The sequence below is a fragment of the Pelodiscus sinensis genome, chromosome 3 (genome assembly GCF_049634645.1).
Source record: "Pelodiscus sinensis isolate JC-2024 chromosome 3, ASM4963464v1, whole genome shotgun sequence".
Classification (NCBI taxonomy): Eukaryota; Metazoa; Chordata; order Testudines; family Trionychidae; genus Pelodiscus; species Pelodiscus sinensis.
In genome coordinates this window covers 149,725,750-149,743,174 of record NC_134713.1, presented here as the reverse complement: position 1 = coordinate 149,743,174, position 17,425 = coordinate 149,725,750, and the positions used below count along the sequence as shown (strand labels likewise).

The window sequence follows — 17,425 nt, the reverse complement described above, 5'->3', positions numbered from 1 at the left end:
AGGGGGGGCTATGAGGGGTCTAGGGTGGTATTGGGGGATGCCACCCCAGACTCCTCATAGCCCCCCCCTTCCAATAGTCCGGCTCTGCCCCAGGCGTCCCCAATTCAGCCGCTGCTGGTCAGTTTCAGCAGCAGCTGAATGGGGACGCCTGCGGCAGAGCAGCTGGGGTGCTGCTGGGTTGGTCCAGTAGCACCGCCCCTTGGCGCTGCGAGATCAACCCGGCAGCACCCCAGTTGCTCTTGGGGATGCCTGGGGCTTCCTGGAGTCAGCTGCTGGTCAGTTTCAGCAGCGGCTGACTTGAGGACGCCGGGGGCAGGGCAGCTGGGGTGCTGCTGGGTTGGTCCGGTAGTGTTGCTCCTCGGTGCTACTGAACCAACCCGGCAGCACCCCCGCTGCTCTGCCTCAGGCATCCCCAAGTCAGCCGCTGCTGAAACTGACCAGCAGCTGACTCCAGGAAGCCCGGGGCAGAGCAGCTCTGCCCCCGGCTTCCCCAATTTGGCCGCTGGTCAGTTTCAGCAGCGGCTGAATTGGGGAAGCTGGGGGCAGAGCAGCTCCAATGGTCCGGCTGCCCGGAGCACTTCCAGGTTCCTGATGGTGCCGGACCATCAGGAGTGCCAGACCATCAGATGCCGGACCAATGGAGTTTTACTGTAGTAAGTCTAAATCATTTACTTCTGGATCTGTAAAAGGAGAAAAAAAGAAACACTGGTGTAGCAATATGCACATTCCTTTATCTTCCTTTTTCATCCATATTAGAATAGAGTCAAGAACCATGAAAAGAAAGTAGATGAGAGGATCTCTTTCCTCCTGTTTGTTGACCATCATGTTCACACCTGCAAAACTTCATTTCACCTACCTGGAAATACCTTATTTTCCTATAAATCTAAATCCCTCACTTTCTTCCAAGTCTCTGCTACTATTACAGGACAGTTAAAACTTCCACAGCTTCAGTTTCCTTTACCAGTTAAATTGTCCATGCTGCCAGTGGTGTTTGAAGTGAAAAAAATACCCGTACCAAAAGAAAAAAAAAAGCACAGAACTACCCCTGCTCTAGGCACTCATTATGCATGTATTAGAACCCATTCATTATGCACCCAGTTCTGACAGTTCACTGTGAAGTCCCTTCCTGAGATATGAAATATCCTATTCGGTGTTACAGATGTTAAATTGCTAATCAAGTAATAGAATTAGTTGATAACGGTGGGAAACTGCAGAACCGGCCCCGGGAGCTAACTCCACTGCAGCTCTGCCTTTTAAATGTATTAAGATCCTATTGGCAGAGCTGCAGCGATTTTAATACATTTAAAAGGAAGAGGTGCAGTGGGGGGAAACGAGCACGAGTCAGGAATCATCTGATTCCCGGCTCACACCCAATCCCCCCACTACGCCTTTGCTTCCTCTGTCACCCTGTGGAGACAGTGCTGGGTGGAAACAGCTTTTAAGCAGACTCCCCCCCAACACCAGCTCCTGCTCCCCTCTCTTGTTTCCTCTCTTTGATAGAGGCAGCAAAGGGGGGAAAACAACTATTCAATTGACTACTCAATTACCCGATAAGCATATGCTTATCAGGTAGTCCACTAGTCGCTTACATTCCTAATATGGACAAAATTTTCAAAAGCCTCTAAATCCATAGCTGTGATGGGATGGATACACCCCACACTAGAGAGAGGGGGGTAAAAGGCCTATGGATGGAGGAAGCCCCACCCCTTTCAACAAACTGGGCATGTTCCCAGTGTGGGAACTGTATAAAAGGCTTAAGGCCAGCTCATTCAAGGGAAGCTGCAGGCAGGGAGGGAGTTCAGGCTGGAGCCAGCCTGGTTGGCACAGTCGTCCTCCGAGCAGCAACCCCAGCAGCAGACCCAGTCGCAGCTGCCACCAGAGGAACAAACCAAGCAGCTGTCCCAGCCACAGCCCTCTCTGGAGCTGCAGATCCCCATTGAAGGTGCCACTGCCGCGATCCCAGACACCACCCTAGGACCGGGAGACAACCGCAAGGTCCAGGTACACCATGCTGCAATCCAGAGACTGAACCACCTCCAGAGACAGTAGAAAGTGGCCCAGGGCAGAGGAATACTCTCCTGGGAGCACAGCATGCTGTGGGCAGACTTCCCGCTGAGTTGGCGGTGCAGTCATCACTGCCAACAGGGCCCTGCGTCAGGACCCGGTGGAGTGGGAGGGCATGGGCCCCCCTACACTCACCCCAACTAGTGGTTGGCTCCCCAGCAGCCAGGAAGAGCACACCGGCTATTCAGGCCTCTAGGCCACAGAACTTTTAGACTAGGCCAGTGGGCCATATTTCCCCTGAAAAAGGGGCACCGAATTGTGAGGATGGTATCACGGGGGGTGTCGCGCCCCATAACAATGGCACTTAGAAGTCTATGCCCCACTGACTTCTAAACTACTTGAGCACTTTTGAAAATGTTACCATTAGCTTTTGAATTAAAATGTACTTCTCTGGGTCTTCTGGTTGTGGTCACCTGACAGAAAAGTAACATTGGTATACAGGGGTAATTTCTCCTGGCCTTATTATTATTTAAATAATTCTTAAAACATTAAGACCTTTTAAAGAATGTAAAGCATTTGGTCAGATGTTAGTCTGATGTATTTATTATACCCATATAACTAATCTATGTATCAGTAATACTCTAACATTTCAGAACTATCAGTATTGAGCTTCAGTATAGAAGCTACTTCTATTAAGGACCCTATTTGAAAATAAGTGCTTATTCTTATAATTATCAGTAGCATTACTCACAGCACCAGTTTCATCTTTAAGTGTTGAAATTCTTCCACTCAGTAAACTGAAACATAAAATATTTAAGTTACAATGTAGTCTAGAAGAAAAGAGCATTAAACATGTGCAGAAATATTCTGACTCTCCATTATACAAATAACGCATCTATAATTCCATGAAATCACCTAATAACTGTGCATTGTCAAGGCTCCAAGTTTTCTGGGCAATATAGTGTCAGGAATTCATGATCTCTGAAAGGACATTAATGAAGAACTCATTCAGAGACATCTTTTCAGATGGAAGATGGAGTTGCAAGACGAAGTTGCAAGACAGGAGGGGGTGGGGGGCAGGTCCTTCCCTGTGCTGCCTTCTCTTCCATGTGACAGGGAACCTAAGTTCCCTGGCTTCTCATTAAACCCTTTTCAGGGGCTATTAAACCCCATGCAGGGGCTCAGGGCTACAGCAGGGAAAGCTCTCCCCCCCCCCCAATCCTTGAAGCTGCTGGGGACAGTAGGGAGGAGGCCCTCCCCACCAGCCCCAGCATGGAGCTGTTGCGGGGAAAAGGGGTCCTTCCTCACTGTCCCCAGCAGGTAGCTGCCCAGGTAAGCCTAAGCCCCAACACCCTGCCCCACCTTGAGCCCATCCCTGATCCCCCTCCTGTAACCCCAAAACCTCATCCCTGGCCCCACCTCAAAGCCTGCACCCCTAGACTAAAGCCTATACCCCCTCCAGCACCCAAGGTCCTACCCCAAAGTCTATACTGCCTCCTGCATACAAATTCCCAGGCCTGAGCCCCTCTCCAAGCCGGGAACTTCCCTCATCCACTCCAAATCCTTCATCCTTAACCCTTGCACCCTAAGCCCTGCCCTCTGACATGGTGTTGTACATCAACTCTACAATAGTGCATGTTAGAAAAATCATTTTTCACAGGACTGGGAAAAAATAGAGGGAACACAGCATCAGACAGGAGACCATCCCCTGGAACTCCATTTTCTCCATGGATTCAGTGTAGCTGACAGAGGCACTACTGCCCAGCACCCGCTCGTCTTCTTCAAACGTGAGGCAGAAATCCATTGTGACATGAAAAGTCCGCCATAGTTTCTCTCTCTATATAGTGGGTGAAGATGCCAGTTGCCAGGAAAGAGAACTAGCAACTCTAACAAACAGTGCTAGGTGAAGGCAGTGCTGGATTAGCTACTAGATCAGCGGGTTCCCAAACTTTTCCAAATGGGTACCCATTTTGACAATTCAGGAAGACATGGTGACCCAGGGCAATTAAAAAAAAAAAAAAGTGTGAATGGCTCCTTCAGAGCCACCTGGGGAGACACCTGGTGACCCTTTTGAAATGTAATGGCAACCCATATTTGGGTCCCGACCCATAGGTTGGGAAACCTTGTACTAGATTAACAGGGTCTATGCCCAGAAGCCGAAGCCTGCCGGCTATTAATATATTTAAAAATCAAAAGCAGTGGAAGAAACCCAGCGTGAGCTGGGACAGCTGATTCCCAACTCACGCAGGTCCCCCACGTTGCGCACCACCCTTTTAAATATATTAAGAGCCTGTCTACTCTTAATACATTTAAAAGGCTAAAGCGCAGGAGGGACCCAGCACAAACCTTCTAAATGTATTAAGAGCCAACAGGGCCAGGAGTTAACCCTGCTGCAGCTCCCCCAGCTTATCGACTAATTAATGGAAAATCCATTGACTAGTCAATTGGTTGATTAAATTAAATTTAACGTCTCTAGTCTAACTCCATTCCTGGCACAAGCCCCCAGACATGGAAAGTCCAAGCACTCCCGACCAGAAGCCATGGAGTGGCAGGCTTGTGCCAAACCCTGGTCTCTGGAAGATGTGCTGGGCAGATGAGGTGGCAGAAGCCCCAGAACTCTGACCCTGGCCCCTCACAGAAGCCGGTGGTGAGGGAAGCCCCAGAAGCTGGACCTTTACTATGTTCCTAGAACTGGAGGAGCTCCCCAGCGTACCTCAGGACTATGGTGTAGGGACAGAACTTTTCCAGTCTTGGGGCCACTTGGGAGGGGGCAGAAAGGAGCAAAAGGAGTTGTGGAGCTGCACGGAGGGGAAAAGTGGGAAGAACCCAGGGCTGAACAAGGGAAGTCCCCAGAAAAAAAGCAAAAAAAGGGTGAGGCTGCAGAAAGAAGCGAATGTGTGTTCTGGCCCAGGGCAGAAAGAACTTATAGCTAGGAGAAACTATGCTTTTTCCTAAAAATGACAACAAGCTTTGGATATTTGGGAGGGTTAGACACGACAAACTTAAGATTCAGATTTTGAAGGCTAGTTACTGCAAAAAGCAAGAAATATTTTTAAAATATTTCATTGAATATTCTCTCACATATGAAGACAAAAGAATTTAAATATCTGACTACTAGTTCTCCCAAGGGTGCAGCACAGTATACAAAATGATGAATATCATGGAGAAGTCAATACAGTGCTCCTGTTGACCACTCTCCTGATACAAGCACAAGCAGACATTTGAAATAGAACTCAAGAGGGAATACATTTTAAATCAAGAGAAGGATTTTTAACACTGTATAATAAAAATGTGGAATGTATTGCCACTAGATACAATGAGGCAGGCCAAGGGCTTGCTTGGAGTCAAAATACAGAGATAGGAAAATATACAGTTACATTAGATAAACAATTTTTATACATTCAATACACAAACCACTGACTGATTGGAGAAGAGATAAGACAGAAAAATTAATCATATGGACCCTTTATTCCTTCCTCCCAATCTATCTATTTGGAACAAGTTTTTATATGCTATGAGGAGACCCCAAAAAATTAGAGGGAAAAAATTCATGTGTCAAATCCAGGTTCATAATGGGGAAACTAGCAATTTTAATTAGACACATATTGTGCAACAGCAGTGGAAAAGGCGTATACTGCTGATCTAACACAGGTCTGGCTCAGCTTCACCCACCCACAGCACTGAATACCTCAGGAAGATGAATGATCCCTTCACCATTCTGTCTTCCTCCTGCACTCTGCCCCAATTGTGAGTGGAGGGAGTTGTGATGATAGAAAAAAATATATAATAATCAAACCCTCATAGTGTTGTTGATATAAAATGTTTTTTAATGCTAAGTAATTTTATTTAGTAAAAAGTATTAACATTTGAAATACCTGGAAAAAAAGGAATCTGGAATCCACATTAGTGTTTGTCTTGAGGTGCTGAACCTGTAAAACCAAAAATTAAAAGATCAAGCATTGCAGATACAGAGTACTTAGATGAGTTTCAGTTTTTTCAACACTACTTGAAAGAAGCCTAGACATACATTACACTGCAAAAAAACAAAAACAAAAAAAACCCACCACCCCACAATAGCAAGTCTCAGAGCCCAGGTCAACTAACTTGGGGTCACGGCTCATTCTATGGAGCTAAAAACAGCTATATACATATTCAGGTTTAGGGTGGAGTCTGGGTTCTGAAACCCAGGAAGGAGGGTGGATCACAGCCAGAAAGTCCACAATGAAGTCAACATAGGCTTCAAGACTTACTTCCATGGGTGGTCTTTTATTTTTTGTTGTTGTTGGGTTGTTTCTTTTTGGGTTTGGGGGTTTTTTGTTTTTGTTTGTTTGTGTGTTTTGCCACCATTCATATCCTTAGAGGTCAGACAGTGGTTCGGAAAACAGATTCCAGAGTGTAATCCTTACTGTGTGCGAAAATCTTAAAAGATGTGAAAAAACTATATTATTCTCATATCTCATTTTTATTATGGCAACTGAAGCCCCAAATCAGGACCCCAATCATTGTGCTAGACCCTATACAAAAACAAACAGTGAGAATCTCTGCTCCAAATATCTTATAATCCACAGACCTGCTCTTGTAAACATTCAGGCCACTTGAGTAATTTTATACAAAGAACCAATCAATCCTAGTATTTGCAATATTAATTCCTAAATTAAAACATGCAACAAACTTAGGGAGAATGTCAGTAATAATGACAAGGCAATAAGTAAAAAATATTTTAGAGTATGCTTATAGTATCTGTATTTATCTGCAACCGCTACTTATGTTTAATTGCCTACCAGTGTCTAGGGTTGCCAGGTGTCCGGTATTCACTCTACCAATTATACTGTGGCTGACCCCAGGCTCCCTGCAGTGCTGCCCCTTTGAAACACCACAGCAGCAGCAAAGAGTGGGGGAGCAACTAGTTGACTCTCCTGTCGACTAGTCCTTAACATCCCTAGCTCCTTGTCTGCCATAGTAGCTCCAGCCTGGCTGGAACAGCCCCTATCTGCAATGAACCCAGCCTGACAGCCCCACCTGCAGCGGGTGTGCAGGGGAAGGCTCTAGCCCACCCTGATTAAATCGGTAACCCAGTTAAATATAAAGTTTAAGCAGTTAACTAAACAAATGGAATTTTATATCCCTAATGCTTATCCAGATGGTCTTGGAATTCGTTATGCTTAATGGTAGCGTAAGGAAGGGTAAATTATCAAAATAAAGGATCATTAAGGCAAAGGGTTCCTAAAATACAGCTCCCACTTAAAAAAAAAATTGTTTCACCCAAAGGATGCAATTCCAATATCGTCATTGTAGGGAAAGGGACTGAAGAGAGGAAAGTTGAGGGTAAAGTGCCAAAATACCATTTTTTGTATAAAGTGTCACAATGTCTGTAAAAGAACAAGTATTTTATGAATTCATCCTTTTACTGGATCAGCTTCATATTTTCAGTGCCTACATTTCCTATTTATTGAAGGAAAACATTAGTTTCTAACACTGCAAAAAGTAGAAGCACAAAGATAATATAAACTCTTCTGTACTATACACAATGAGGACTGTCTGTAGTCATTCAGTGGTTCATTGTAAGCATGACAATGCCAAATCTGAACAAAGATACAACAGTGTGAGTACCGAGCATGAACATGCAAAATAAGAATTTATTTTTCTTGCCACTAAAAAAATTTAAGCATGGCCTGTTGTTATTTGAGCTATTGTGAGTTCAAGATTTTCGGTAACTTTTCAGTTGAGACTTTGCTATAGCTTCCTTTATCATCAGGTATAAAATTCAATTTCTCTCTCTTAAAAAATCAGAATGCCCACATTACCATAGTTAGGTATGCATATAAACTTCAGAGTAAGAGAAACAAGTTTTCTGTAGTCAAAGAAAACAGTGATTTATACTACAATAAGATAGTCATTTGTCAATCTTCAGATCTTTGAAAATGCTTTAAATATATTCTTTAAACATACAAAATCAGTTAAATAAAGCCTTTCCTATTGTCTAAACTATATCCTTAGAACAATTACATTTTTATTTATAGCACTTTATCTCAAAATATGAGAAAAGTCAATTTTGAAATTTTACAAAATATTACCTTAGCTGATCGAGAACTTTTAAAACCCAAGAGCTTATGACCAACATTCACAAGCTACATGTCAATGTTTTATAAAAAACTAATGCAGAAGAGCCCAGGTAACAATTACTTTCAAAGTTTCAATGAGACTTTGTAACCCAAATCTTTGCTCAGCATTGCAATTCCTAAGTATCTTTCAGAATCTGGGCTCTAACCAATGACCTAGTTTTCATTGGGATATACATGTGCTCGGAAATGCTGAAAAATCAAGCCACTTACGAAGGTGACTAACTTAAAGCAAACTTGTGTAAAATGGTCCTAGAAGAATAAGGCACAAAACTAAAAACTAGGAGGGGAAACAATCCCTTCACTCCCATTCTTTATGAGTAAATCCAAGTGAGAAAATCATTCAAGACATAGAGTAGCACTTTAAACAGCAGACTGTAATAAAGTGGAGACACAATCCTTATTTCACAATAGCACAATTTAATACATATTACTTAACTGTCCTAAAAACTGATATTCACTGTAAGTAGAGTTAAAGTGAACATTACAGTTAATGCAGACAATGCAACTGAAGAACAAGAAATGTAAAAATAAAATCTAGACCTCATTTCTGGGACTGAGAAATAGCAATTCTAGTAAAGGTCACACATGCAACAATTTATATATGCAGTAACAAACTGCTAAGCGAGCAGCCATACCAGACATCTGCCCACACAAGATGTGGAAGTTGGGCAGGACAAAAACTGAGTGCCTTCAAACTTTCTAAAAGTGTCATCTACATCACAGCTATACTTCTTGAAGAATTATTTCATTTATAAAATTATTTTAATTGTATTGTGATTAAAGAAGATGAAAATTAGAACTAGAGATAAAGGAAATATAACCTGAATATCTTTTATTTATCAGATATAAAAACCACTGATTCAATCTATTGCCCTTGTGCAGCATCTTTTATCTGAAAGGGGAACAGGAGGAAATAATAGTTTCAGGTCTGCAGGGTATGTTACAAGGTTGTGATCAATAAGGTTTGACATGCAAAAAAAAAACAAACACTAAAAAGAGGACAGTTTCTACTCACTCTGCTTACTCCTTAGTCTAGAGCCGTGTTTCTCAACCAGTGGTATGAGTACCCTAAGTAGTACTTGAGAGAAGTCTGGGAGGTACATAAACACAACTGAAATTTGGAGAAAACGGAATTTTTGTTTTAAGTTTTTACAGTGCTTTGTTATTTTTATATGTTTTACACCCAAAAATTTCATTGCCCGCCCTGCTATGATTAAGTTGTTTAAACAAATGTGTTGCAATGGTAGAAAAAAAAATGTTGTGTGTCTGAAAGCGGTAGGTACTAGGAGTAGTTTTTTTTTTGTTTTTTTTAATGGGTACTTTATAAATAAAATAAAATAAAAAAAAGACTGACACACACTGGTCTAGAGCACCTTACTGTATACTACAGGATATTGAAAGAGGGTAGTGCTCACTCTGCTTTTCTGAGATTGCATATAATGCGGGCATTCCAGCACTATTTAGAGCCAGAAAGCAAGTCTATTAACTCAATTAATAGGCTAAAATTCTATATGCCAGGCACTGAGGACAGGTCTAGAGTACAAATTTACGGTGGCACAGCTACACCACTGTAGTGTGTCTAGGGAAGATGCTCTAGTCTAGGCGGCATAGAGTTCTCCCGTCACTTAGTGCCACCTCCAGAAGAGAAGCTCTCACAGACATACTGCTGCCTCTCCATGGGGGGGAAGGAGGTGGGGTTTAAGGTCAGTATAACTGCATCACCAGGCATGGTGATTTTTCACACGACCAGGCAACATAGTTACACCAAAGTATGTTTGTAGTGCACTCCAAGTCTGAATCTCAACAAAAGGTATAAGGGTGATTTCAGTCTAGTATGGATAATGACCATCGTTTTTTTCCTTTCTTAGAACAAGAAATAAAATCCACTCGGCATTCCATACTATTGATACAAGAATGAATCTGCTCCATCTTATTGTCCCAGATTATCCATTGTTGCTTCAATTTGGGTCATCACCCTGTTGATATTTTCAAGGACCTGTCAAACAATGTCTCACAGACCTGTTTTTCTCTTTGAACTTGTGCAGTTTGACAGGATAATTCTCTATAAAAGGAGGAACCTTCTTCAAGAAATCTTAGGCGTTTTATTCTTTAGCATCTTCACTCCCAATACAAGGCAATTCTACACAAAAGGGTATCTTCAGAATGTGAGCCAAACCAGAACATATCCACTCAGATGAAAGGTGTAGCCTCCTTCAATTAATTTGTATTTTAATACAAAAGAGAAAGTATATGACCCACCTAGCCAGATTGTCTACAGAGAACAGAATAGACTAATGTCCACACTGAAACTGAATAGCCATTCCTACGTGGATTCTATGGACAGTTTTAAACCCAATGTTTATGAGTGAAAAGCAATACAAAGATTTACAGATGTTAATTTGAGTCTCAAAGACAGGATATTAACTAGTATATGCTATAATGTAACAACATTATAAAAAACTGATATAATGCTATCCAAAGTCACTAAGATTTGCACCACTCGTAAATTTCTATCTAAAAAAATCCGCTGTGAACAATATATGAAAGAACAATTACTGAAAGTCATCTTTTAGAATTCATTTCCACCACTGATCAACTAGGAACATCACATCTGAATATAAAAAACTGCAACTATTACATTATAAAAACAGAAAAATTAAAGCATATTTAAAATACAAGAGGGTTATAATCAAGCAATTATGTAATCAAGTGTCAAGATTATATTTTATCTATTGTTCAATCAATAATTGGGCATATCTGTCATTTCAAGTTTTAAAAGTTTAAACAATTAAAACTTCAGTCATTTTACTAGGCATACATTTTAGGCTTTTTTCCTCTCCGGTATAGCTCACCTACTCTTGCATCCCCAGCAAGGAAATGTTTCAATTCAAATTATATAATGTTTTACTTTAGAATGAAAATGTTATGTTGTTATGATGAAAACATGGCTAAACATAGATAACTCTTTTTATGAAAAGTTTTGTTTCTGAACACTTCATTATTATACCTAAAAAGATGCAAAATAAGCTATCAGGGTGGAGGTATAATATGTAAAATTATAAGTATTATATGTAATTTAGGAAAGCTGATACATATAAAAACTTTTCCACCTGGAAAGCAACACTAATCACATTTTTAGTAGGGCTGTCAATTGATCTGCATTAACGCCTGCGATTAATGCAAGGCAGGATTAAAACATTAATTTTTTTAACACACTAATCACAGGTGTTAATGCTGTGCTGACCCTTTGAAGTGCCACTTTAGTCCCCAGCTGATTGCAGGCTCCTAACGCGCTGCCCCTTTGAAGCACTGGAGCGGTGCTTCAAAGAGGCAGCACAATGTGGAGCTGGGAATCATCTGGGCACTCCAGCTGATCCCAGGCTCCTTACACGCTGCCCCTTCGAGGCGCCAGGATGGTGCTTCAAAGAGACAGCATAACATGGAGCTCAGGATCAGCTGCAGTGCCCAGCTGACACCCAGGCTCCCATGGTGCTGCCCCTTGGAAATGCCAGGGTGGCCTTTCCAAGGGGCAATGCTGCACCGAGCTAGGGTCAGCTGGGGACTCCAGCTCATTCTGGGCTTCTGCAGCACTGCCCCTTTGAAACGCCACCTCAGTAAAGGGGCAGTGCGCATGATTAATCACAATTAAATTTTTTAATCATTGTTTAATTTTTAGCAGTCTCAGAGGGGGTAGCCATGTTAGTGTGTAACTTTAAAAACAAGTAGTCACCTGACAATAATATATAATATGAGCAGCTTTCATGGGTAACACCCACCTCATCAGATGAGGAGTGAGTCTTATCCATGAAAGCTCATCATACTGTGTGTGTGTGCGCGCACACACACACACACACACACTCAAATGTTTACCAATATACAATTTTCAAAGGGAAACAATCTTTATTGTAATTCCTGAGATCCACATTAGTATGTCAAAGTCTTTCCTTATTTTTTTACTATGTTAGCTTGTTCAAGTTATTTATGAGTATCTGATAAACTGCACATTATAACATACACACAGAAATCAACTTAATGATATGAATGTCCTAGTGCTATTTTCACTCTCAAAAAATAGTTTCATGAAGCTTCCCTATAATCTGACCTACTAATTTTTATTTTGTTTCTTTTTACACTGGACAGTAAGGCTGTGTCTAGACTGGCCAGTTTTTCCAGAAAAAATCAGCCACTTTTCCAGAAAAACTTGCCAGCTGTCTACACTGGCCGCTTGAATTTCCGCAAAAGCACTGACTTCCCACTGTAAGAAATCAGTGCTTTTTGCGGAAATGCTATGCTGCTCCCGTTCGGACAAAAGTCCCTTTTGCGCAAAAGTTTTGCGCAAAAGTGCCAGTGTAGACAGCTGAGATTTGTTTTCCGCAAAAAAGCCCCGATTGCAAAAATGGCGATCGGGGCTTTCTTACGCAAAAGAGAGTCTAGATTGGCCACGGACGCTTTTCCGCAAAAAGTGCTTTTGCGGAAAAGCGTCCGTGCCAATCTAGACACTCTGTTCCGAAAACGTTTAATGGAAAACTTTTCCGTTAAAAGCATTTCTGGAAAATCATGCCACTCTAGACGTAGCCTATGGGTATATCTATACTATGCAGCTTTTTATGGACAGCCCTGTTGCCAAAAATTACTATGTATGAATGCTATTTGTTGGCATTTTTATCTACAAAATACTTCCACTCACAATGAAGAGATTTTGTGTTGTCTGCAGCAGAGCACTCCTGTTAAAGCAGCATCCATATTTTAAAAAATAAAAGGCAAAATTTATACACACACTATCCATATAATTTTGGATGGGCAGATTCTATATTAACAAAGCAGCAACAAACAAAAATACAATAAATATTGTATTTACTAAAATTGAGGCATGAAAAACAATACAGTTAGTACCACTGAAATTGTAAATTTAGCAATACCCATTTCTTCAAGAAAAATGCACTTGCAAACCTGGACTAGGAAAAAAAATGCAGAAGCAAAGTAAAGTACAGGACAGAGTGGTTATTTTTGTAAACCAAGGAATCTAAAGAAATTCCTAATCCTCTAAATTACTTACCAAATTAGCAATTCAGTAACTTAGTCTGAAGACACCTATTTCTTCTTCACATGTCTTCTGCTTATACTTCTCTGTGATTTTCATAATTATTTGTTAAATATATTTCTAAACATGATCTCCTAAAAACACACACCCAAAACTGTACAAACAGACCATTGTATAACTGCAGAGCAGTGAAGACTTCTCAAGGTAAGCACAGCCAAACCTGGTTTGAGTTATACATGTGCAATATAAATTTTAACCCATGCCATACATTTGCAGATACCAATTTTCACTGCTGAGTAGCACTGAACCATGGATTTTGAGGGGAGAGCAAAACATATGTCAGCTCTGCCAGCCTGCTGGGGCTACACTGTTGTATAGGGATGGGGCTTTGTTCTTCACCATGCTGGGGTTGCCAGGCCCCACTGCCGGCCGGGGCTGCACTCCTCACTGCACTGCTGGCTCCACTGCCTCCAACGCAGGTAAGGCTGCATTTCCTGATGTGCCAGCTCGGCTGGGGCTGTGTTCCCTGCTCTGCTCGCTCAGCCAGGGCTACAGTCCCAAGCACTGGCCCCACTGCCTGCATCACTCCCTGCAACCAGTCCCAGACAGGGACTCTGCTGTCCACCATGCCAACCCTGCTGCCGCCAAGGCTGCACTTCCCAACGCCAGCCCAGCCCCTGAACCTAGCCAACAGGGGCTCTCTGATCCAGCAATATCCATGGTCTTGCTGGACCACAGATGTTGCCAGACGAGAGAGTCCCAGATTTTAGAGGTTTAACATGTACTAATTTTAAGTTATCACTTAGGCAGAAATTTTGGTGAATCAGAGATATAGTATAATCAGAGCCCTATGTAGTCTAAGATTTTGCAACATCTGCTACAGAGGATGTTTGCTGTATAACTACAGTATACAATACCAACTTTAAATTTTAGCAAGTTATGTTTCTAAACCACATGGCTATAAAGATAACCTCGAAAACACAAAGTAAGCAGAAACTAATGCAATGTTGTCTTGGTGAATCTCCAGACAGCTAGAAACTATTGCTCCATGAGGTATGAAGTATATTTGTTTCAATAAATTGTTCTCTCTTTTGTTTCAGGTTGCATTCTAAGGATAATGTCGACTATTTTGCTGCTTAATATTTTAGCAAAAACATTCAGTTAATATATTAAACACATAATCCTAAAATTGCTCTAATTGTTCTCTAACAAATCTTTAAAAACTTCCAGGCCAGATCCATCCCTCTCCCTCTGCATTCACAATGTACAATTAAGTTATGCACTTTAATACAGAATGCTTCCTGGTATTATATATTGAAAGCAGAAGAGCAGCAAAAAATAAGCCAAACTCAATATAAAAAAAAACTATACTTAGATTTACTTTTCATATTTCATAAAAACTTCAATTTTTAATAAATCTGAGGCAGATATATGTTCCAGGCTAAGATTGCTAGAGAATCCAAGGCCTTGTAGTACAGTATACATAAGCTTGGAATGATTAGATTTTAATCAGAAAAATGTTTAATTTCACTACACACAGAAACCAATACAAATATTTCCATTTAATCAAAATATACAAATAGGCAAAATAAGAAAAACGCCGCTTCAGCACTCATCATGACAACCATTTAAGGATATTTGCTTTGTTTATTTTGCATGTGAAAGCAACAATTTGTGCTTCAATGTTATAAAAAAATATTTTTTTAGATCTCAACTTCTATTGTCTTTAAAAAGCTATAGCGTGACCCTACCTCATAATTTCCTACAACTGTAAAAAAATTAAATATGTACACATTGGAAAAATACTTAGTCCCCAAAATTTTGCGCAAGAAAAAGAAAGAGAAATTAAGCATTCTTAAAAATAATCAGACATCAAAATTAATTATTAATTTCATTCTCCAACACTTCATTATACAGAACTCTGACTAGAACATTCCAACTCCTTAAATATGTTTTATTCCAAAAGAGCTAAATGCCAACGACAGACATAGAAGTGAGACACACATTACAGTAACCATTTTAAAACACTTAAAAGCGTTAGACATTGACTGGAATTGAAAGAGAACGTAGTGCTACAACATCCACTTTTCTCCTGGATGGTCCTGAGTTTAACTCCTTTGCAACAGGTTACATGGGCTCAAATTTTCTTTACCACCCAAACAGCTCCATCACAGACACAAAGCTACCTGCAATACAGCACAATAGACATTCATCCCTACAATGAAAATAGTGATAGAAATGTAGCCGTGTTAGTCTGTAGCCGTGTAGTCCCTACAATGAGTTCCTTTAGCAGCATGATGCCAACAAGACCAAAATGCAATGACAACTGGGTTGAGCCAGCGCTCAGCAGCTTCAGGACAAGCCCTATCAGCAGGAATTCAGGACAAGACAGACACAGACAGACCAGATTATGGAATAATGCAACAAGATCCAGGTGGACCAGGTTATGTGATATTAAATAAAAACAAATCCTGCCCTTGGGCCACCTGAGGGAGATGCACGATCCTCCTAGCCTTGAATCCCAAACCAGGGCTCTTCTCCCCATTAACTCCTCTGCCCCACGCCCAGCTCCCACTACCATCCCCCTCTCTCTGGTCCTCGGCTCCCCATTGATGGGTCTTCCCCTCCTCAAGCCCCGCTCACCTCCCCCAGGTCCTGGGGCTTCACTGGGGCTTCTTTCTCCCTCCCCATCCCCGGCTCCGGCCCATTCCCAGGCCTCCCTCCCTCCCTCCAGCCCATTGCTTGGGCTTCCCAGCCCCAGCTCGGACCCCTCGCTCCCCCATCCCCGCTGCGCCCCCTCCCGATATTGCCTATCCCGAGCTGCGCTCCAGCTCACCTGGTGCCCCCGACGTTGAGCTGGATGATCTCCCCGCTTCCCGCGCCGGCGAAGCCCCCACCGTTCCCCGCCATCTTCCCCGCCGCCGCCGCCGCCTGCAGCTCTGGGCAGCGCCCGCCGCCACCTCCCGGAGCCCAGGGAAGCAGCAGGAGGCGGCAGCTGGAGCCGGGGGGACGTGCTGCGGGGTGCCCGGGGCCGGGCCAGCACGGAAGGAACCAGGCCCCGAGAAGCTGCGGCCCCTCGGCCTCAGGCCAGCAAAGGCCGCGACGCCTCCTCTCTCCCTGGCCGGAGCCAGGCGGAAAGTGCCATGGCAACGCGCAGCACCTGGAGGAGGGGGCTCGACACGGGACAAAATACTCTGAGTTCTTCGCGAAACGGACCGGAGGGGAGGGGGTTCGAAGCCCACCACCGCCTCTTGTCTCGGGGAGTTCGCTCACGCAGCCCTTCAAAGGGGGCTAGCTAGACACGCCCACCCCGCGCGGGAATATACAGACACACACACGCCAGTCCTCAGTAGGGGAATGCAACCCTCCCCCTCCAGGGGAGCAGGGCCCATCCCCACACACCCCACAAGGAATTCTTCCGTGCAGTTTCCCCGTGGTTCACTGCTGTTGCAGTGGAGTTACAGCAGCGTAAAACTGGGCTACAGCAATGGTGGAGTAGGGCCTTTTTCAAGGGTTTTAGTCAGATTACTGAAAACCGAAGAAAAATGTGCACAGGACAAGGAGGGGGAGGAAGATTGTCAAGCTAAGAAGTTCTATTTACTTAATGCATAGAATTATTAATAACAGTCACATTCTTTAAAAAATGCTCAATTCACTATGCTCAATTTTTGAGAGGCCATTAACATTATGATTGCATTTCTTTTTCCTCACTCCTTTATATCCACAGGGAACATGATATCAAGACTGCAAAGATGGAAATCCAAAGTCTGAATTCTGTATGACAACTTTTTTTTTCTACTCATAAAATCTGAGACAAAATTTGAACATGACCAAGCTACTGAACCCTGCTACAGAAAGCTACTACAGCTAGGGAAACATGCTTACATTACTTATTATTATTAAGCATTAAGGCCAGTGGGATGAAATTAAAAGCCATTAGCTACCAAACAGATCACCTCATTAAACAGACATCGAAGGCTTGAGTCCATCAGAACCTCATTAACCATTGAGGGAGACTTATGGGTCCGAAAGACATGAATCTCCCAGGAGGTGGACCTAGACTATACAACTCACTCCTGCACAAGATAAGACTGATCACAGACTTCAGGATTCAGAACTACATACATAACTCTGTTGTTTGACTTGGTTTCCCATCTCCATTGTACTTTCATTTGGGAGTCAAGGGAAAAGGGGAGGGAAAAGGTAAATTCTGCTCCCTCTTCAGCTTCTCCAAAAGGGAAAGCTATAGAGGGATTTT

The 17,425-nt window shown here is 42.5% G+C and overlaps 2 protein-coding genes across 3 annotated transcripts in view; one reads left to right on the top strand and one right to left on the bottom strand.

Moving 5' to 3' along the window:
* Window positions 1-10,130, top strand: part of LOC102451796 (usherin) — a 265,927-nt gene extending 255,797 nt beyond the window's left edge. Inside the window, exon 34 of the mRNA XM_075925195.1 lies at window positions 9,995-10,130. The gene's annotated coding sequence lies outside the window, so the exon portion shown is untranslated. The remainder of the gene's footprint in view (window positions 1-9,994) is intronic.
* The window catches only part of KCTD3 (potassium channel tetramerization domain containing 3), a 76,641-nt gene extending 60,138 nt beyond the window's left edge, over window positions 1-16,503 (bottom strand). The window contains exons 1-3 of one of the 2 annotated variants that reach the window (XM_006137347.4): window positions 16,004-16,503; window positions 5,880-5,933; window positions 2,756-2,801 (exon numbers count right to left, since the gene is read on the bottom strand). In XM_006137347.4, coding sequence (XP_006137409.2) covers window positions 2,756-2,801; window positions 5,880-5,933; window positions 16,004-16,077 — 174 coding nt within the window. In that variant the 5' untranslated portion in view covers window positions 16,078-16,503. The remainder of the gene's footprint in view (window positions 1-2,755; window positions 2,802-5,879; window positions 5,934-16,003) is intronic. The other variant, XM_006137346.4, reaches the window with a different exon arrangement.
* Window positions 16,504-17,425: the final 922 nt, after the last annotated feature.